This window comes from Schistocerca serialis, chromosome 9, assembly GCF_023864345.2.
Source record: "Schistocerca serialis cubense isolate TAMUIC-IGC-003099 chromosome 9, iqSchSeri2.2, whole genome shotgun sequence".
Taxonomy (NCBI): Eukaryota; Metazoa; Arthropoda; class Insecta; order Orthoptera; family Acrididae; genus Schistocerca; species Schistocerca serialis.
In genome coordinates this window covers 277,841,981-277,863,833 of record NC_064646.1, presented here as the reverse complement: position 1 = coordinate 277,863,833, position 21,853 = coordinate 277,841,981, and the positions used below count along the sequence as shown (strand labels likewise).

Below are 21,853 nucleotides of genomic sequence, written 5' to 3'. Positions count from 1 at the left end.
CTGAAGGAGTGATTCGGAATTGGAAATGGAACTTTTTTTAGGTCATACAAATACTCTCTAATCACAAGTATGGAAACTCTAATACAGCTCAACAGGAATTCACCAGATCTGCATTTTTAAGCCACATGCAATGTCCCCATCTGATGTTTGATTTAAGGAATATTTCCAAAAATAGTAAAATTTTTCATTCAGATATTGTTTTATTCGGTGAATGATACAGGATGGACATGGTGATGAGATACTATGGCAAAATCCTTAACTACTGTCCTTTGTTTTCTGGGGGGGGGGGGGGGGGGGGGGCACTGATAAGAATTGTTAACTTCATGATCCAAGTAATGCTATTGTAGTCAAAGTACATAATATTTGCTTGCTCTTAAAACATCTACCTGTAAACTTTGTAATAATTAATGGCAATAACTTTACATTTCCATCTATTTTATAACCCAGAAGAACTGTCAATTTTTCTTTTACTGATCCATTCAGACATTCAATGTGGTCATTATTCATCCTCAGTATTGCAACTTCTCTTGCAAGATGTTTCCACCTTTGTGAATGTTTAATATTCTCATAGAATGAAACTAATTTAGTAGCATGTTTCAGACATTGAAAAGTCCAGGTTGGAATATCAACAGTTATAGAAAGGATAGATTGCTACTCATCCCAAAGATGACACGTTGAGTTGCAGACAGGCTCAATTAAAAGTCTGTTATAATGTAAGCTTTTGGGCAAAACCTTCATCCGAAAACAATCACATAAGCAAGCAAATCTTACACACACATGACCACTATCTCTGGCTGCTCAGGCCAGACTGAAACTTTGCCTGGTGAAGTGTGCAAGAACTGGAGGTGTCAGACAAGTCTACCTGGTGCAGCATCATGAGGTTGTGGGGGAGGGAGGGAAAGGAAAAAAAGAGAGCAGAAAGAGGAGGAGCAGAGAAGGGGGAAAAGGATTGGTGGGTGCACTGGCAGAGAGCAGTGCACAATGAGCATGAGGGGACATGAGGCCAGTGGATGTGGTAAGACAGAGGAGGTGGAAACCGAGGGGTGGAGGGTGCATGGACAGTGAGTTAATGCAGGTTGAAGCCGGGTCGATTTAAAGAGTGGAGAATTTGTTGTAAGGATAACTCTATTTGTGCAGTTCAGAAAAGCTGGTGGTGGAGGGAAGCATCCAGATGGCCCGGCTTCTGAAGCAGCCATTGAAATTAAGCATGGTATGATCAGCTGCATGTTGTGCAATGGGATATCCCATTTTGCTCTTGAACACAGTTCAACAGTGGTCATTCATCCCAGTTGACAGCTGGTTGATGGCCATACAAATATAAAATGCTTGAGGAATGATAGCAGCAGAACTGTTGTATGACATGGCTGCTTTCACAGGTGGTCTGGCCTATAAGCCTGTGACAGGACTGGAATAGGAAGTGCTTTGGGGGTGGATTTGGCAGTCTTGCACCTAGCCTTTCCACAGGGACATAACCCCTGTAGCAAGTGGTTGGGATTGGGAGTGTCATAGGGATACACTAGGATGTTGTGGAGAATGGGTGCGGAAGGGAACCACATTGTTCCTCCTCATCCTATTCAGCCCTAAACCAAAATTTAACCATGCTGAATTTGTTAAAGACCTGCTCTCCTCCTCTTGATCCCTGCACTGGAGAGACACTTCTTCGCCACTGATCCTTCCAACCAAATCCAACTTAATCCCAACACTGAACCCTAGTTCATACCACCATTCAGCTGTGGATCTCTCCCCATCCACCTGATTAACCTATGCCTAGTCATCTTCTGGGAATTCTTTACCTTCTGTTTGGTCTCGCCAGCCTTACCCAGATTCCATCCCAAGAACTCTAACCTTTCAGCAGAAGAAAGGACAGCTATATACAGCCTCAAAACACTTCCACTTACCTGCTAACTAAGGTTCCACCACTGTTGTTATGAATTACAGTGACTATCTGGCAGAAAGCCTCTGCCAATTGTGTGACACCTCCGTCTATAAACTCTGCCAGATTGATTCCATCTCAGGATTCTAAAATAACCTCCAATCCTTGCTTAAAACTGTAGTCCCTTCCAAGAACCTCTCCCCTAATCCATTTCCTTCCTCGCCTCATCACATCCTGCACACCCAGCCTGCTCTCCAAAATCCACAGACCAACAATCCTGTATGCCCCATTATAAATGGTTATTGTGTTCCCACTGAAAGAATTTCATCCCTCATTGACCAACACTTCCAACCCATTGCCCAGAATCTAGCCTCCCAGTTCAAAGATACCAACCACTTGCTTCACCAACTCTCCCACTTCTTTACCCCGAGGATCCCTACTTGTCACTGTTGTCACTTTCCTATATTCCAACATCCCTCATGCCCATGGTCTTGCCACTATTGAACACCACTTCTCCCAACATCCATAAGACTCCAAACCCAAGACCTTATTCCTTATACTTTACTAGCTACATCCTAATACACAACTGCTTCTCCTTTGAGGGGAAGGTATACAAACAAACCTGAGGCACAGCCATGGGCACCCATATGGCCTTCTCCTATGCCAACCTGTTTATGGGCCATCTAGAAGAAACCATCTGAGCCTCCCAATACCCCAAACCTCTGAGGTGGTTCAGGTTCATTGACAGTTTCTTCGCGATCTGGATGCAGGACCAGGACACCCTATCCTCATCCCTTCACAACCTCACCAACCACCTTCTCTCCCACCCACATCACTTAGTCCTTCACAACACAGTGTGCCACCTCCCTGGATGTTGACCACCTCTCTGTGGGCTCCAGCCACACCTCTGTTCTCATTAAACCCACCAACTACCAACAGTACTTGCAGTTCAACAGTTACCATCCCTCTTATACTAGAAAATCCCTCCCGTACTGTCTAGCCACCAGAGAACAGTGTATTTGCAATGATGGTAGCTCCTTTGTCCAGTACGCTGAAAGTATCATAGAGACCTTCATAGATAGATACTGTCCCCCAGATTTCTTATGCCATGTTCCCAGACACCCCAATTCCTCCCACCACCATCAAGAACCAGATACAAAGGAGCCTCTCCTCATAACCCAGTACTTCCCTGAACTAGAAAAATTGAAGCACATCCTTCTTCTGGGCTTTGATTATCTATTTTCATGCCCTGTGATGAAGGACATCCCACCCAAGATGCTTCCCGTCCCTCCTAAAGTGGTGTTCCATCACTCGTCCATCCTCCACAAGATCCTAGTCTATCCCTATGCCACTCCCAGTCCTAGTCACTTGCCATAGGATCATGTCCACATGGAAGACCCGGGTGCAAGACCTGCCCAATCCACCCACACAGCACTTCCTATTCCTGTTCTGCCTCAGGCGTATCTTATCCCTTCAGAGGCTGGGCCACATGTGAAAGCAGTTATGTCGATTATCAGCTGTGCTGTAATCTTTGCTCAGTTTTTTAAATTGGTTTAACTACTAATGAGCTATCATCCAGGATGAATGGCCAGTGCCAAACTGCAGTCAAGAGCAAAGTGGACCATCCTGTTTCACAACATACAACTGGACATAACATACTTGATTTCAATGGCTGCTTCACAACCCAGGCCATTTGTATCCCCTCCTCCTCCACCAGCTTTCTGAACTGTGTGTGTGGGAGTTATCCTTACAACACATTCTCTGCTCCTGAAATCATCTCAGCCTCAACCTATGGTAACTTACTGTCGCCGCACCCTCCACCCAACTGTTTCCACCCTGTGCTCTATCACTTCCTCCCAAATCATGCCCCCTCATTCTCATTGTGCACTGCTCTCTACCAATGCACTTGCCAATCGTTTCCTCTTCTCTACTCCTCTTCTTTCAGCTCCCCCCCCCCCCTTCCTGTCCCTCCCTCCCTCCCTCCCTCCCTCCCGACACTGCACCATGTAAACTTGTTTAGAGAGAGAGAGAGAGAGAGAGGGGGGGGGGGGGGCGGGGTTACCTTTTTACGTTTTTCTTTTCTGATGAAGTCTTTGTGCGGAAGCTTAATGTGTAACAGTCTCTTTGTTGTGCCTGTCTGCAACCCAGTGTGTCATCTTTATGATGAGAAGTTATCTCTCTTTTTCATTGTTAGTAGCATGTTTCCAAATCATTGAATGATGACACAATACATTTTCAGTTCAGAAGAATCTTTAGCTTCATCATACAAGAAGACATTATTTTCACTACTCTGCACAAAGAAGGTGCAACCAGTTATATTTGCTGTCTCTTGCAGCTTAATGTGCAGTTGTTTTCCACATTGTGACCAATATTAAAAGCTGTTGGTCATAATGAAATGAGACAGTAATGAGTACACATTATGATGATTTGATAAGTGACAGAGTGTAATGATGGTGCATTTTAACACAAAAAGATTTGCTATTAGTGATCAGGACTTTGTTTAATTTAGCTTGCATTTGAGAAAATAATTCTCATTTTGAGTATTTACTACATTATGCTGAATTAAATATGATAATTGCTATGTCCAACTGACTGCATCATTATAGTGCAAAAGTGTAGAAATTTTTTCTTCTTTTCTTACAGACACTGGATCAGTAAAACAAGAAGTGTAAATAATTATAAATTTGCATTAGAGGAAATTTCCAGAACAATATAGATGTTAACACACAGAACAAAGATCATATTTAAGTTATCACAATTTAATAAAAAAAAGGCACTTGGATACTGAAACTATCTCCTGAAACAGGTAGTGCATAAGATAAACTGTGGTAATCAGGACTCAAGACAGGAAATCAAATCATGAAAAAAAGAATTTTACAGTCAAATATTTTGACAACTATGTTTTGTAGCAGTCAAAAGAAAAAGGTTGTGGTACTCATGCACTTAGAGCTAAAGTCAGTTTTGTGCATTAGTGCATGTGGCCTACATCATACAATGACATACATATTTGGACAGTAGTTGCGTTATAAATCCCTGGATTCTGTCCTTCCTCAGTCCTGTTTTCACATTTGTACAATTTTTAAGCCAAAGGTAAAATGTTGGCAGTTTTGGAATATATTAGCAACATATCATGCAAGTTCTACAAAGAATGGCACATATTTCAAGCGCAAATTCAAGTGCACAAGTGAGCTAAAAAATTTAATGTAAAATTGTACATCTGGACGGTTATGCAACTGTTTCATCTGGTGCTACAACTTCACTAGAAACCATTGATTCTTCTTTGGACTCACTTGACTGGAGTTGAAAACATTGATCAAATAACTGTAACCTACCTAAAGATGGAAAGAATCTCAACTTTTGTAGTCCTGTCTTCCTCAGTTGCGTGTAATATTACGGTATATTGATAATTTTTACTTATGGACCGTCTGACACCAACTGAATAAAACACAATTTTAGTGCCATACGCGTTTCGCCTTTATTTTGTGCAAGGCATCATCAGTGGCCTGGAATATGTACATATGTTAGATATTTTATTTACATTTTTGTCACTGTGCCTATAGGTTATAAACAGTTCTGGTGGTTGGTATTTCCTATTAAGTAGTAATGTTTTGAACTGTACTTACAGGTTGCGTAGACAGTTTCTTACATATTACGCTCCTGTTGCATTTTTGGTGTTGTTCTTCTTCCTACGAGTGCCAATTTGCTGTTTTTTCCACATTCCACAGCACTATGCACTGAACGCTTGTTTTAATGCAATGTTTTGGTTTCTGTCGCCGACTGTTAAATGTTTTTGCCAAAGATCGAATATTACTGCCAAACTTATGAGTGTAACTATTGAAGTATCTGTGGTCTGTTCATGTATGTGTTTGTGTGTGTGTGTGTGTGTGTGTGTGTGTGTGTGTGTGTGTGTTTTTTTTTTTGGTGTGGTATTAATTTAATTTAATTTTATTTTGTTGTATTTATTTATTTATTGTTGTTTTTGTCCTGTGTATGTATGTATGTGTGTGTGTGTGTGTGTGTGTGTGTGTGTGTGTTTTGGTGTGATATATATTTTTTTGTGCTGTGTGTGTGTGTCTGTCTGTATTTTGGTGTTATGTAATTTTATTATTATTTTTTTTGGGGGGGGGGGGGGGGGAGGGCTGTGTGTGTGTGTGTGTGTGTGTGTGTGTGTGTGTGTGTGTGTGTATTTTGGTGTTATATATATTTATTTTTTTTATGTTATCATTTCCTTTATTAAGTGTAGTAGGGAGCCTGTGCTGATGTGTGTTTGTTCATTTATCACATGTTTGTTTTCTGCTATGGCTTTCTGGATGTGGAAGTTTTCTTGCATTTGTATAAGATGTTTGTCATGGTTGCTTATTCTCATTATTTTCATTTCTTGTTCCATGTTTGTAGGATGATGGTTGTAGTGTTTTAAATGCTCTGCAAATGTGGAATGGTTTGTTTCATACTTCCAACATCTGATATGTTCTTTGTATCTTGTTTCAAAATTCCTGCATGTCATGCCTATGTATACTGCATCACAACTTTGACATTCAAGTTTATATATTCCTGATTGTTGGAATTTGTCCCTCTTGGTAGCTGGCTGGCTTAGGTGTGATTGAAGGGTTTGCCCAGGCTTATATGCTATTTTGAAGCCCTGTCTCTTTAGGATGTTTGCAAATCTGTGTGTTAGTTTATGTGTGTAGGTCATGGTGTACCATCTGGTTCTTTTCTGTGTGGTGTTGTCATTGTGTGTGTTTGTTGAGTGTGTTTGTAAGTTTTCTGCTTGTGAGTTCTTTTGTATTGTGGAAATGTTGTGTTTGTTTTTTATTTGTGTTTTTATTTTTTGATTGAGCTTGTGTACCACATATGAGTCATACCCGTTGTTCCTAGCTATTTGTATGATTGTGTTCATTTCTTGTTCATAGTTTCTCTTGCTGAGTGGGATTCTGTTTAATCTATGTAACATGTGTCTTAGTGCTGCAAGTTTCTGGCTGTGGGGGTGGTTGGATGTGGAATGTATTATTGTGTCCATGGCTGTTGGTTTTCTAAAGATGTTAAATGTATGTTTTCCATTTTCTTTTTTAATTGTAATGTCAAGAAAATTTATTTGATTTTCTTGTTCTTTTTCGAGTGTGAATTTTATGTTCTTATGAGCTTTGTTTATTTCTGAATGGAGTTCATCTATTTATTCACTTGGCTCGTCTACCAGACAAATAATGTCATCCACGTATCTGTACCAATATATGATTTTGAAACTTTCATTTGTGGTTATCTTATCAAATATCTGATTTTCAAGGTGACTGATGAAAATGTTTGCTAGTGTTCCTGATATTGGGGATCCCATGGGCAGTCCATCAGTTTGTAGATAATATTCTTCCTCAAACTGAAAGTAGTTTTGTTCAGTTGTCAGTCTGAGCCTATCTGTTATTTCTTTTATTGCGTCTGTGGTGAGGTTGCTGTGGGATGAGAGATTTTGTTCTATGATTTCTATTGTTTCTGTGATAGGGATGGAGGTATACATATTTTCTATATCGAATGAAAACAGTGATGCTGTGTGTGGTACCTGTATGTTCTGTATGTTTTCTATTAGGTTTCCTGTGTTTATCACTGTTCTGTTGTTTTCTACTTTATAGTGTTTTGTAACTAACTTTTGGAGGTGTTTGGCTATGCGGTATGTTGGGGCTTTCTTGAAGTTGATAACAGGTCTCATTGGCATTCCGTCTTTATGTACTTTCGGTGGACTGTGGAGTGTTGGTGCTTGTGGGTTTTTCTGTGTTAAGTAGTATTTCTGTTTGTCTGTGAGTGTGTGTTCAATGTTTTTCAGTGTTCGTTTCACATTTGCCTGGAATCATGTAGTTGGATCTGACTTCAGTTTTTGTATTGCGTTGGTGTTTATGTATTCCTTGGTTTTTGTGATTTATTGCTCTTTATCCATGAGTACTGTTACATTTCCCTTGTCTGCTCTTGTTATTAATACGTTGTTGTTTGTTAACTTTTGTTTTAACCTTTTCATAATAGCTGCTTCTGTTTGGTTGTTCTTATTGTGTGTCTGTTTGTTTGTTTTATTATGCCTTTTATTTCTTCTTTTACTAGTTCTCTTGTCAGTCCTTTGTTTATTTCACAATTATTTTGTTGTTCTTCACGTGTAAGGATGTGTTCGGTTTCTACTATGAGATTTTCTATGTATTGATTGTTCACTTTGCTATTGGTGCAGTGTTTCAAACCTTTTTCCAAGAGCATTTTTTCGTTTTCGTGTAGTTCTGTCTCTGTTAGGTTAACTAAGCGTGGATGGAATGTGTGTTGGTGTTCATGTGGTTTCACATTTAAAATATAAATGTATTTTTGCGTCTTTTTTACTGTTAGTTTCATTATCTTGTGTTTATGTTTGTTTTGTAAATGTTTCATTGCTATGTATGTGTTGAGCTCAGTTTTTTCTACTAGTGCCATGAAAACTGCGGCGTTTCCTACGTTTTTTGCCAATTCTAGATGAGTCTCATAGAGCATCATGTTTAGGTGCTGTTTTTTCGAATAGAGCATCTTAATTTCATGTAGTAACCAATATCGTTCTGCAAATGATTTCGACTTTTGTGCCACTGTAGAACTGTTTTTAACCTTTACATTAATGTAACTTGGAATTAAATCATTCTTTTTGCATGTTCTGTTGAATTTTATATGCTGTATCGTCTTATGGAGTCTCAGATGTATTTTCTTGAACCTGTTGTACACGTTGACAGGGAATGCTTGACATAGCTGTATTGACATCTTCAACTTTTTTAGTCCTGTCTTCCTCAGTTGCGTGTAATATTACGGTATATTGATAATTTTTACTTATGGACCGTCTGACTGGCACTAAAATTGTGTTTTATTCAGTTGCTGTCAGACGGTCCATAAGTAAAAATTATCAATATACCGTAATATGGAAAGAATCATTTCTGAATTACTTGTCACTTATTCTGTTAGCATTTTAACAAAACCTGTTTGAAAATTGGCATGTTTGAAATTTAATTGAAAATGGACATGTTAGGAATTTAATTGAAAATAGGTTTTAATTTCTAAATTGTCTTGTATTTATTGTTGTAAATCAAACCTTTGTTTAATGCGTAGTTTGTAAAAATATGCTATGTTACTTAAACCAGAACTGACAAAAGTTAATTAAGTAATTGAATTCCTTAAAAGCAAATGCATTGACATGTTTTACTTGGTATTGCTGTCAGGTACTAAGATCAACAACTGCATAAATTAAGTTAGTCTTTCATTTGCCCATTATGTTCTGTGCATCCAAAAAAAAGGAAAAGAACCTTAAGGAATGTGGAAAGAGTCAAGGTAAATATTAACACAAGACAAGCAGTTCATAGAAATTTAATACACATATTGTATTAAGAAAAATTTGTACTATATTGCTTGACGCTATTCATGTTTATGGCAACTAAATTTAATCAAGTAAATTAGAAAGGCACCTACTACTTTGGAAAAGTTGTTGCCTCCTTATTTGTGCTAAATAGTTTGTCTCCTGTTTGAAGCCTAATACACACGTCAAAAAATGTTTTGCGTCACCTCGGTTCTGAGAGTGCCGTAACCCGTACAGAAAATTGGAATAGAGATCAACAAAACATCATTTCTGCCCTTTTTATTGCTCATGTAAACCACACATTGCATGTTGTACCACCATACAGGGAGACCTTCAGAGGTAGTGGTCCAAATTGCTGTACACACCAGTACCTCTAATACCCAGTAGCATGTCCTCTTGCATTGATGCATACCAGTATTCGTCGTGGCATACTATTCGTAAGTTCATCAAGGCACTGTTGGTCCATATTGTCCCACTCCTCACATGTGATTCGGTGTAGATGCCTCAGAGTGGTTGGTGGGTCACGTCATCCATAAACATCTCTTTTCAGTCTATCCCAGGCATGTTTGATAGGGTTCATGTCTGGAGAACATGCTGGCCACTCTAGTCGAGCGATGTTGTTATCCTGAAGGAAGTCATTCACAAGATGTGCATGATAGGGGCTCGAATTGTCTTCCATGAAAATGAATGCCTATCAGTATGCTGCCGATATGGTTGCACTATCAGTCGGAGGATGCCATTTACGTATCATACAGCCATTACAGCGCCTTCCATGGCTAGCAGCGGCGTACTTCAGCCCCACATAATGCCACCCCAAAACAACAGGGAACCTCCACCTTGCTGCACTCACTGGACAATGTGCGTGTCTAAGGCATTCAGCCTGACCAGGTGCCTCCAAACACATCTCCGATGATTGTGTGGTTGAAAGAATATGCAATGCTCATCGGTGAAGAGAATGTTATGCCAATCCTGAGCGGCCCATTCGGCATGTTGTTGGGCCAATCTGTACCGCGCTGCATGGTGTTGTGATTGCGAAGATGGACCTCGCCATGGATGTCAGGAGTGCAATTGCGTATCATGCAGCCTATTGCACACAGTTTGAGTCATAACACAATGTCCTGTAGCTGCACAAAAAGTATTTATTATTCAACATGGTGGTGTTGCTGTCAGGATTCCTCTGAGCCACAATCCATAGGTAGCGGTCATCCACTTCAATAGTAGCCCTTGGTGGAATGACTGGAAGTTATTGGCTGTTGGACCCCCTCCGTCTAATAGGCGCTGCTCATGCATGGTTGTTTGCATCTTTGGTGGGTTTAGTGACATCTCTGAAAAGTCAAAGGACTGTGTTTGTGATACAATACCCACAATCAACGTCCATCTTCAGGAGTTCTGTGAACCGGGACGATGCTAATCTTTTTTTAATGTGTGTATTTACTTGACAACACTGATATTTTTCAATGAAAACAGTCACATAGAACTACAGATACCAAGTGCTATTTAAGTACTTTACTACTTTCACACAGCTTCAAATGAATGCCACCCATTCCTCATGGACTTAATGCCAATAATGGTACAAACACAAGTGCAAACACCAACAGTCAGCTCCTTGAGATGTACACGATTGCTGACAAATGTCACCACAGATAGAAATCTAATCACTTACATCTGTGGAATGTAGCAACCACTCCACAGATCTTCTATAACCTATCCATCTCTGGGAAAAATGGGTATCTGTGTATACCCATTCAACCCGCGTGTAAAGAGGTTGGGCACCATCTTGCTGAAAGTGAGTTGAAAATGTCTCATCCTCAGACAGCAACAATGGTAGCACATCTACAAATAATGAGCTGCTGTTAGTATAGCCTGAATGAAGAAGGCCTCTATAATATAAGTGCCCTGTAGTTCACCCCAAAAAATCACTTTTGATGTGCAACTAGCTTTGGTGGATGCATCCATTGAGGACTGACATTTGACCAGTATATGTGAATCTGTTTATTTATCTCTCTGTACACGTAGAGATTAACTTTATCTGCAAAGAGTATACTGTAGAGGCAATGAATGTTTTCATCCAGCTTGTGTGTCGCTCATTCTGCAAACAGCTGCCAATCACGAACACCCTTAGTGAAATGTTATAATATTTTCGTTTTGTAAGGGTGTGCATTACATGGTCAGAATTTCATGACTGATGTGCAGCTGATCCTGGTTTTCTGCAAGATGATGTGATTACTGCACTGTGGCCCCTTATAGAATGATGCTAGAGCAGCAGTTGATGTTGCTTCCTTCTTAGGTGTTTTTTATCTTCAAGCTTTCTGTATTTCCGTGACTGTCAGTTTCATGTACCCTCACCAACGTTTTGTGCAAATTGCTTGAACGTATGGTGGGGCGGCGTTTGTGTTGGGTCCTTGAGTCGCGCGGTCTCCTCGCTCCATCCCAGGGTGGCTTCCGTCGGGGCCGGTCTGCAGCGGACAATTTGGTGTGGCTAGAATCTGCTATCCGTACGGCCTTTGCCCGACATCAGCATCTCGTTGCTGTCTTTTTTGATCTGCGGAAGACGTATGACACCAAATGGAGGCATCACATCCTTGCTACGTTGCGTGAGTGGGGTCTTCGTGGTCAGTTCCCGGCTTTTCTTCAAACCTTTTTATTGTGCCGCTCTTTCTGGGTGCAAGTGGGTGCCGCCTCTAGTTCATCTTATATACAGGAAAATGGGGTCCCGCAGGGCTCGATGTTGAGCGTCTCCTTATTTCTAGTGGCCATTAATGGTCTGGCTGCAACCGTAGGGTCGTCGGTGTCTTCTTCTTTGTATGCCAACGACTTCTGCATCTAATTTAGCTCCACGACTACGGGAGTCGCCGAACGCAGGCTGCAAGTAGCCGTTTGCAAGGCGGCATCATGGGCTCTGACTCGTGGTTTTCGATTCTCTGCAGCCAAGACTCGAGTTATGCACTTCTGCAGGCGTCGGACGGTCCACCCTCATCCTGAACTTTACCTCGATGGCCACCTGCTTGAAGTGGTGGACACTTGCCGCTTCTTAGGAGTCGTCTTTGATGCCCGGCTCACATGGGTTCCTCATATTACTCAGCTGAAGCAAAAGTGCTGGCGGCACCTCAACGCACTCCGCTGCCTGAGCCACACATCTTGGGGTGCGGATCGCTGCACGCTGTTGCGATTATACAGAGCCCTTGTGCAGTCCAGGCTTGATTATGGGAGCCTGGCCTGTGGGTCTGCATCACCCTCAGTGTTGAAGTTGTTAGACCCCATACACCACTGTGGGGTACGGCTTGCAACTGGTGCTTTTCGTATGAGCCCCGTGGATAGTCTACTGGTGGAGGCCGGGGTACCCCCACTGCGGATTCGCCGCCATCGCCTGCTCGCCGACTATGCTGTCCACGTGCATTGCTCGCCGGGCCATCCCAATCGTCGCCTGCTATTCCCTGCCATGGTCCTCCATCTGCCCGAACGGCGACCTAGGTCTGGGCTTTCCATAGCTGTCCGCGTCCAGTCCCTGCTGTCGGAACTGGGGTCATTCCCTCTTCTGCCTCCTTTCCGTGTCCGTGCACCTACGCCTCCCTGGTGTTTGCCCGGGCCGTCCGTTCGTCTGGACTTGGCACAGGGACCCAAGGACTCGGTTCCGCCTGTGGCCCTCCGTCGCCGTTTTCTTGCGCTCCTCGCCTCATTTTCGGGCTGTGAGACTGTCTACACTGATGGTTCCCTGGTTGATGGTCGCACTGCCTACGCTTTTGCTCACGCTGCCCATGTTGAGCAGTGCTCCTTGCCGGCTGGCTGCAGTGTTTTTACTGTAGAGCTGGTGGCCATATTGCGCGCTCTTGAGCATATGCGTTTCTGCTCAGGTACGTCCATCGTCGTCTGCAGTGACTCCCTGAGCAGCCTCCAGGCCATCATCCGCTGCTACACCTCTTCTCCTCTGGTGTCCTCTATTCAGGAGTCTGTTTCCGCCATTACCCGTTCTGGTCGTTCGGTGGTCTTTGTTTGGATGCCAGGTCACGTTGGCATCCCGGGGAACGAACGTGTTGACAGGCTGGCCAAAGGGGCGATCGACGCCCCAGCTTTGGAGATCGGCCTCACGGCTCGCGATCAGCAGCTGGTGTTGCGCCGTAAGATACTTGGGATGTGGACTGCTGAGTGGCGTGGCATGACATCCCCGAATAAACTGCGGGCTGTCAAGGAGACGACCGATGTGTGGCGCTCCTCCCTGCGGGCTTCTCGCAGGGACTCTGTCATCCTGTGTCGGCTGCGCATCGGCCATACCTACCTGACGCGTGGTCATCTTTTGCGTCAGGAGGATCTCCCCCTGTGTCGGTGTGGGTCCCGGCTGACGGTCGCCTACATTTTGTTGGAGTGTCCCTGACTGCGCACCCTCCGGCAGTCTTTTCATCTCCCGGGCACTTTGCCTTTGATTTTATGTGACGATGCCTCCATGGCTGATGACGTTTTAAATTTTATCCGTGGTAGTCCTTTTTATGCTTCCATTTAGGGAAGTCCTGTACCTTTCCCTTTCTGTGTCTTTTGTCCTCGCGTCTCTCAATGTTTGTTGCTGTTTTGGTGTGTCGTCGGATGGTTGACCCTTTCCCTTTTTTTGCTCTCATGGTCAGTCAACCAGTCTCCGGCCTTCTTCCTTTCTTCTGTTTCTTTCTGTCTGGTGTTCATCTGTACTCTTCGTGTCTGTAGTGTTCGTTGCCGCATTTGTGTTCTTTTAGGGCCTGGGGGGAGTCTCCTTCCCCTTGGGGTTTTACCTGCTTCGTGAATTTATGTCTCGCCTGTTTTTGGAATGGGGGACTGATGACCTTCGCTGTTTAGTCCCCCTTAAACATCCCAATAACCACCACCACCAGTTTCATGTAATTTCGAGAGAAGTTTCACCACGACACTTGGGGTAATGGGTGATCTCTCTGGGGTTGGTTGAAATCCACTGCAAAAATGAGTGCTTCTCTCTCGTGTTATCACAGCAATCTCAGTATGTATGGTTTGTGGTAACGCCAACAACTTTTAAATCACCTGGTCCTCTTTCCATTTGAAAATTACGAGATGGATCTTCCAAAATGGTTACCATGTTGGTAACACAGCCCCACACATTTTTTCATTCATCATTGACTTTAAATTTCTATTTATCCACCTGTTTTTGTTTTAGAAGGATAGTTCCCCATGTATGAGCAGCCCTGTACATGGGCAGAAGCTTGTCAAATTCTAGTCCTTTATATATAATTTGCTTTTTCATAAAATTGTCCTGTAGGTAAGATAATATGATGTAATGGTTTGCATTACATTCTGTTGATACAGTTGAGCCTTATTCAACAACTCAATTGACTCCTTACTCAGTTGCAGGAATTTCTGCACACATGCAGCGTAAATATGTGACAGGAGTTACTTAAATATCCACAGCTGCAATTACTCTTTATTTGTAAACCGTACCTTGCAACCATTGTATCTTAGCATAGTTGTTAAAAAAAAGTTAAATTTATTATTTCTAATGTGTTTCAGGTGCGTGTAGTGGTTTCTTCAGATGTACCTCATCGACAATTGTTCTTGACTGAGCAGTCCGTTGATCAGATGTTGGATGAGAATCGTGCACTGATGGATGATCTCAACATACAAGTTGGATCAGTAAGTTTAAAATGTCCAAAATCATAGTTTTGTAATATTATTAGATACTTTTGTATACATACATGAACTGTGTTATTGACTTGAATTCATAGTGTTTGTAACATCACAATTCATATTAACATTTTAAAACAAAAGAAAGCTAAAGCAGAAGATGGGAAGGCTGAATTGAACATTTCAGTGCTTTGCTAGTTACAGTTCTTATAGAAATGGTTTGCCTTTGGTTCTTGTGAACTGAAGGTGATTCATTCAGCAAATCTATAAAGCAGCCCTAGGACTGACTAGTGTTGATAAGAAGTCACATTAAATTTCAAGTATAGCAGAAAGATTGACAGTGTGTGAAGCCCTTCAAGTTAATAACACATAGTGAAGTCTACAGCATTGTCATTATTATCATAACAACATACATACAATATTATGAGTCCTGTGAAACATCTGAATCATCCAAGAAACTCAACAGCCTGAAGTGCCATGTCTGTGTTTTGTGTATTTCAAGTGAACTGCCTCCTTTTGGTTCTGTTTGGTAATTGTTTCTAATAATTTTTATTTTGGAAACTACAGTTTCTTTGTTTGGCAGCAGTTTCTATTTACTACATTTGTGCACCATCAGAGGCTCAGCATTTGTTTGCTGGGTGTGGGCTTGGCAGTCCAGGAGTTCCTGAGCTGTAAGCACCGGCAGTTCTGTCAGTCACCATAAGTGCCGGGCATGCATCAGCGACCACAATGGGATGCAGTGGTAGAACGTTGTGTGTCCCAGTGACTGGGGATCTTGTCTTGACTGTCCAGATGTGTAACCTCTTTAAAAAAGAGCTCAGTCTCAAGATGTGTTGCGCAACACTGAGAAACATAGGTGTTGAAAGGGAACAGTTGTTAGTGATCAACCTCGGGACTTACACAGAGTGCTTCATTCATTAGTAACAGAATGCCTGCTGCTGGTCAGAATGTATTCTTGATGGTCAAACACAAGGAGGACAGCTTTAAGAAGGTTTCAGCTTCTTATATTGAAAAGGGTTTACAGCGCATCACAGGTACATTGAAATCAGTCAAATAGTTGTGTAATGGAACAGTGTTGGTTGAAACTGCTAATACCCAAGAAGAGACAAACCTCTGGAAAGCTAAATGCCCTGGGGAATATGCCACAGTAACAGAGCTCCACAACACCTTGTGTTACAGCAAAGATGTTGTGTCATGTAGAGCTCCAGTCGACATTCCCAAGTAGGAATTGAAAGATGAGTGTGCTCAAGAAGGGATCATTAATGTGCAAAGAATATTGAAAAGGATGAATGAGGATCTGATAAAATCTGACTCCTTCATCCTTACCTTCAACAGCACAAAACTTTAGAGCATATCAAGGCAAGTTTCCTTTTCCTATGTCTGTGGCCCTATGTCCCCAAACCAGTGTGCTGTTTTGATGCCAGTGCTGTGGGCACACCACCTTAATGTAAGGGTGAAGCCACATGTGGCATGGCTGCTCGTGACAGATTTAGTTGCTCCTTTCCTTTGAAGTGTATAAATTGCTCTGGAGATCACTCTGTCTGGAGCAGGGACTGAAGTGTCTTTCTTGAAGAAAGGAAGATACAGGAAATTAAGACATCCCTTATGGTGAGGCCAAGAAGATCTACAATTTCATGCAGCCTCCCACATTCACTACATCTTTTGTTTCAGTCCTTAAAAAGCTTACTTAGACAGACAACACTTCTACGCAATCTGAGGTTGCTAGTGTCAGCACTAGTACCTGCATTTGTCAGTGCGCTTGAGCACCTGTACATCACCAGAAACACCAACAATACATTTGTGCATTCATTTTGAATATGCCAATTTTTGTCATTTTTCTACTAGTTTGGAGGGTGCTGCTTTTTTCTTGTGTTCTTTATGATGACCTTTGTGATTAACTTTCTGCAAACAGATCTTGCTGTGATAAAGTTCAATAAACATTGTATGCCCTTTTTTGGCTTTGTAATAGTATCCCATTTTTTTAGATAAGTACGTAACTGTGATTTACCTGGAAAACTTACACCATACACTGTGCCTGTTTAAGTAAGTATTTACTGTGATCACCTGCTAAAGTACTTGTAAATACACCTGTTCAGTTTCATCGTCCACAAGCTCCAATTCAACTGCAGAGGCATACATGCCCAGGCAAACATATCAGGTCAGATTTGTGTAAACATTTGTAGTGATATGACTCTTCAGTAGCCACCAGCAAGGTCGAACCACCTGAAGATGTCGGACAGTTGCTCGTGGAAATATTGTGGAATTTTCACAAGCCCGCATCTCGTGGTCGTGCGGTAGCGTTCTCGCTTCCCACGCACGGGTTCCCGGGTTCGATTCCCGGCGGGGTCAGGGATTTTCTCTGCCTCGTGATGGCTGGGTGTTGTGTGATGTCCTTAGGTTAGTTAGGTTTAAGTAGTTCTAAGTTCTAGGGGACTGATGACCATAGATGTTAAGTCCCATAGTGCTCAGAGCCAATTTTCACAACGTGATCTGGCGGCCTGTGAAGACTATTTACATTTGTAGTGATGTTCAGCATCCTTTGATTTCCACAGTGTGAGACCCAAACTGTCATCAAAAGAACACAGGCAGGTACTGGCAATGAAAATTGGCAAACAGAAAATTAAAATTAAGTGATTTTTAAAGATCTCACAAACCTTGAATGAAACACTTGCACATATTCTGAGCTCAAACATTATGATGTTTCTGGAGAAAAACAAGCTACCCTCAAATAATCAGCACTGATGCAGGAAAAAAACAAAAAGAAAGAAAAACGCACTTGCTTTACACACTCACGGCATCTTTCAGACAAATTCAGGTGAATGGCTAGATTCTGTCTTCCTAGTTTTCCAAGTGCTTTTGACACTGTACCACATCGTCGAGTACTAACCATTATATAGTTTTACAGAGTGTTTTCGGAGTGATACAATTGGCTTGATGAATATCAGACAAAAGAACCCAGTATGTTATGTAAAAGTTGTACAGAAACGAAAGTAATATTGGATGTGGCCCACAAAAGCGTGATGGAGCTTCTAATCTCCTGTATATAGATAAAGTGGTTTCTCTTATAGGATCAGAGTCAATAAAAGATTATTCACTGATATAGCTGTTGTCTGGTGGAAAGAATTGTTTTTGGATAATTACAAGGAAATGCAGAAATACTTGGACAAAATCTGCAGTTGGCAAAGCGTGGCAGCTTCCATTAACAGTTTTGCTGCCACGAGGGCGCTGGTAGCCTCAGAAGTGGGTTTCTCACAGGCCACAAGGTCATCGGCTCTCTCAGCTGCAGATGCATTCAATCAATTCTGGGACAGGCTGGCCCTGCAGGAAACCCACAACTGCCTTTTCTATGGTCTTAAGGGAGTAACATTGTAATAGCATGTGCAGTGGCTGCTAGATCGCAGATTAATTTATTTGTGAAACCATGCCCTTCACGTGATATTGTTTTCATACGTTGTTTTCCTAGTTTAGTTTTAATTGTTCAGAAATAGTCTTACGTAACCATGTGGTAGAGTGATTGTAAGTGTTGGAATAAGAAACTGAAGAATATCTTAGGTAGCTATTTGGCACATTATGACTTTTTCTGTAATCACTTGCTTAACACCAAAAACATTTTGACTCTATTACTTTGCTTTCTGTTGTACAGTAAATGGCACAGCCTAATGGTAGGCCACGGACGAAGTGTGGTGGAGATACAAGCCCTGGTCCCTCTACTGGTAAATAGAGATGGAAAGATAAGTCTGATATCTTGACAGAGGAAGAGCTGTTAAAAATTCTCAATGCTCATTATGGTGAGTTATCTAATGTTTGTGATTTGAGTGACAATGAAGACAACGCACTCAATGAAACATCCTCACCCAAGCAACAATTGGTGCCTGAGAATGAAAGTGACAAGGAACTGGAAGAAAGTAATGAGCCATCCATTACACTATCTATTTCTCCTCAATTTCTAGAAGGAAGTGAAAATGAAAACGGGTCCAAAGTGACCAGTTCAAAAGTATGGAAACCTTTGAATCTAAAGACCCACATTACCCCAAGAATCGGAAGGATCTGAAACCTATACAAGTCTTCAGAACTATCATCGGTGACGATATTATAGAGTTAATTATTACTGAAACAAGCAGAAATGCTGTACAGTTCTTGTCTACTGCTCAGACCCACAGTAAAGCAAGGGCTACAACTTGGAAGGAGACAAACACTGATGAGATGCGCAAGTTCCATGGGGCAACTTCACTACCCACACATTAACGAGTGTTCTTTACAGGGTGTACAAGTGTTCTTTACAGGGACAACCCAGTCGCTAGAACTATGTCCTGTAACTGATTTCAACTGCTGTTGAGGTTCGTCCATTTTGAGGACAGCACAACTGTTGGTAAAAGTGATTGTATATTCAAGATCTGAAAACTCCTTGATACTATGCAGAGTAAATTTTGCTTGCAATATGAACCGGGAGAGGTACTAGCAGTGGATGAGTCAATGATGCCCTTTCGCGGATGACTTTTATTTCATCCCAGCAAGACCCATAGGTATGGAATCAAGATATTCAAACTTTGTAACCAAATTGGGTATATGCTGAGAATGATTCTTTACTCAGGATGGCTGTACAATGTCAGTAAAAATCTTGCAGAAAAAGTAGTTTTAGACTTAATTGCAAAATAAATAGATAAGGGATGCACTGTTGTTACTGAAAGTTATTACACAAGCATGTCATTAGCTAGGCATTTGCTGGATAGAAATGACAACATTGTAGGTACTCTGAGATAAAATAGTAAGCATTTGCCCCCCATCATCACAACGTCACAAATAAGAAAAGGCAAACTCATTGGAAGAGAGTCTGATGGAATTGTAGTAGCAAAATGGCGAGATAAAAGAATTGTGATGTCTCTCACTACGAAGCATGGCATCAAAATGCGAACCACTGGGAAGAAAAGCAAGAAAAACCAGTGAGGAAATATTAAAGCCTGCTGCCATTTTGGATTATAATGCGGCAGTGCATGGAATCAGTGTGTCAGGACAGATGTCAAGTTAATTTTCACCACTGAGGAAAACAATAAGATAGTACTATAAAGTGGCATTTGAAATTATGTTGAACACAGCAGTACTAAATGCTCACTTTTTGTACAAAATATTTACCAAGACAAATATTCCTATAAAGAATTTTAGGGAGGAAATAACCATGAGCCTCTTAGAGAACAACATCGATACACCAACTCCCAATCAACTTTCTATAAGTTTCAGGAGCCATACCATAGTAGAGAGCATACAGAGAGACAAGCGAAATAGAAAAATCTGGAAGATGTGCAGTAGTTGCTACTTGAAGATTTCAAGAGATAAAAGAAGCACAGAAACTTGTAACAAAAACAACCACAATCTGTAAGGAAAGTCATGAATTTGTTTGCATTTCCTGTTTTTCAAAAACACACAAATTGTAAGAAAAACTATTTTTGTTCCTATTTTTGTGTACTGGTTATCACATACACCTAATAACTAACAGTCAATTGGATGCATTTTCTTATAATTTACACCCTGTTTCTGTATCACGCCCTGTAAGAAAGTGAGGTAGCCAGTGTCCTCACGGCTCGCAATAATAACCTCTGTGAAGCTGGTTACATTTCTGGGCCATGAGGACACCAGCTACCTCGCAGTTTAAGCCCTCTTTTGAAGCATTTTGAGCTTTCATACATTTGGGGTGCACTTCATAACATTAGAACATATTCAGTACATGATTACAGGCAAATTTTTTTGCCTGGAAAGACAACAGTCGCATAAGCCTGCATGGCAGCAAAAGTGTTAAGTGTGGTTAAATGCAAGGAGAGAGAACCCAACAATATCCAAATAGTGGCAAATATCTTGAATGTATTACAACTTACAAATATTTAGAGTTAACACTAAGAAACAATATAAAATAGGACAATCATGTTGCAAGGGCGCTAAGAAAATGCAAAGGAAATAACACACAAGACACTAGTGCATCTCCTTGTAGAGCATTGTTCCAGTAGTTGGAGCCCTTATCAAGTAGTCATTATTATAGACATCAAACGAATTCTGAGGTATGCTGCTAAGATGATAACAGGTTGGTATTGTCCAAACAAAAGTGTAACTGAAATGCGCAGGGAGCTTAAATGAGAATCCGTGGAATGAAGACTATATACTTTTCCTAACACCTTTTGGTTAGATTTAGAGAACCTGTATTCGAAGAAGATTGTTTGACTATTGTACTGCCATCAATGTATATCTTTTGCAGGGACTATGAGAATATGATGAGAGAGATTAGAGAATGTACAGAGGCATGTACATGTTTTTTTTTGTTTTTTGTTTTTTTTCACTCAATACTCGAGTGGAACAGAACAGAAAATCGGTGATAGTATGTAGTACTCTCTGCCGTGCACTGTACAGTGTCATGTAGAGTAGATGTGGAGACGTACATACAGGTTTGAGATGACCAATCGTTTAATGTCATCTATTTCACTGGGGCTCATGTGATCATTCACATGTACAGATTGAAATGCACACAAAATACAGTCTATTGTTCATTGTACCCATTGTGATGAAAAATGGTGACTGAGCTCTTGTTTTATATGTCCCAGATCAAAACTGGCTCAGACTTAATACTGTGCTTCGCTGAAATGTGTAATGAAAACTTGTTGCCTTAAATAAACTCTTGCCAAGTGTAATGATGGAAGGTTCAATCTTTATTTTTAAGTTGTAGTAAATGCAGAAAGTGGTACTGCAAATTTTTCGCGTGCTCTCTCTCTCTCTCTCTCTCTCTCTCTCTCTCTCTCTCTCTCTCTCTCTCACTCACACTCACACACACACACACACACACACACACACACACACACACACACACACAAACAAACACTCTGTAAGACAGACAACTATGAAACTTGGGGCACACATTTACCTATCTCTCAAGTGTCGAGTACAGATCTTCCATTTATCCTCCACCAGTGACACAACCCATATGACACTGATACTCGGATTCCTATTGTATGCGGATAGGTATGTGTGTCATCACTGACGTTAAGGCAGTTCTT

The 21,853-nt window shown here is 41.4% G+C and overlaps 1 protein-coding gene across 1 annotated transcript in view; it reads left to right on the top strand.

The window, feature by feature from the left end:
• The window catches only part of LOC126418678 (putative ATPase N2B), a 110,528-nt gene that overhangs the window by 78,822 nt on the left and 9,853 nt on the right, over positions 1-21,853 (top strand). Inside the window, exon 6 of the mRNA XM_050085569.1 lies at positions 14,706-14,828. Within this exon, the coding sequence (XP_049941526.1) occupies positions 14,706-14,828 (123 nt within the window). The remainder of the gene's footprint in view (positions 1-14,705; positions 14,829-21,853) is intronic.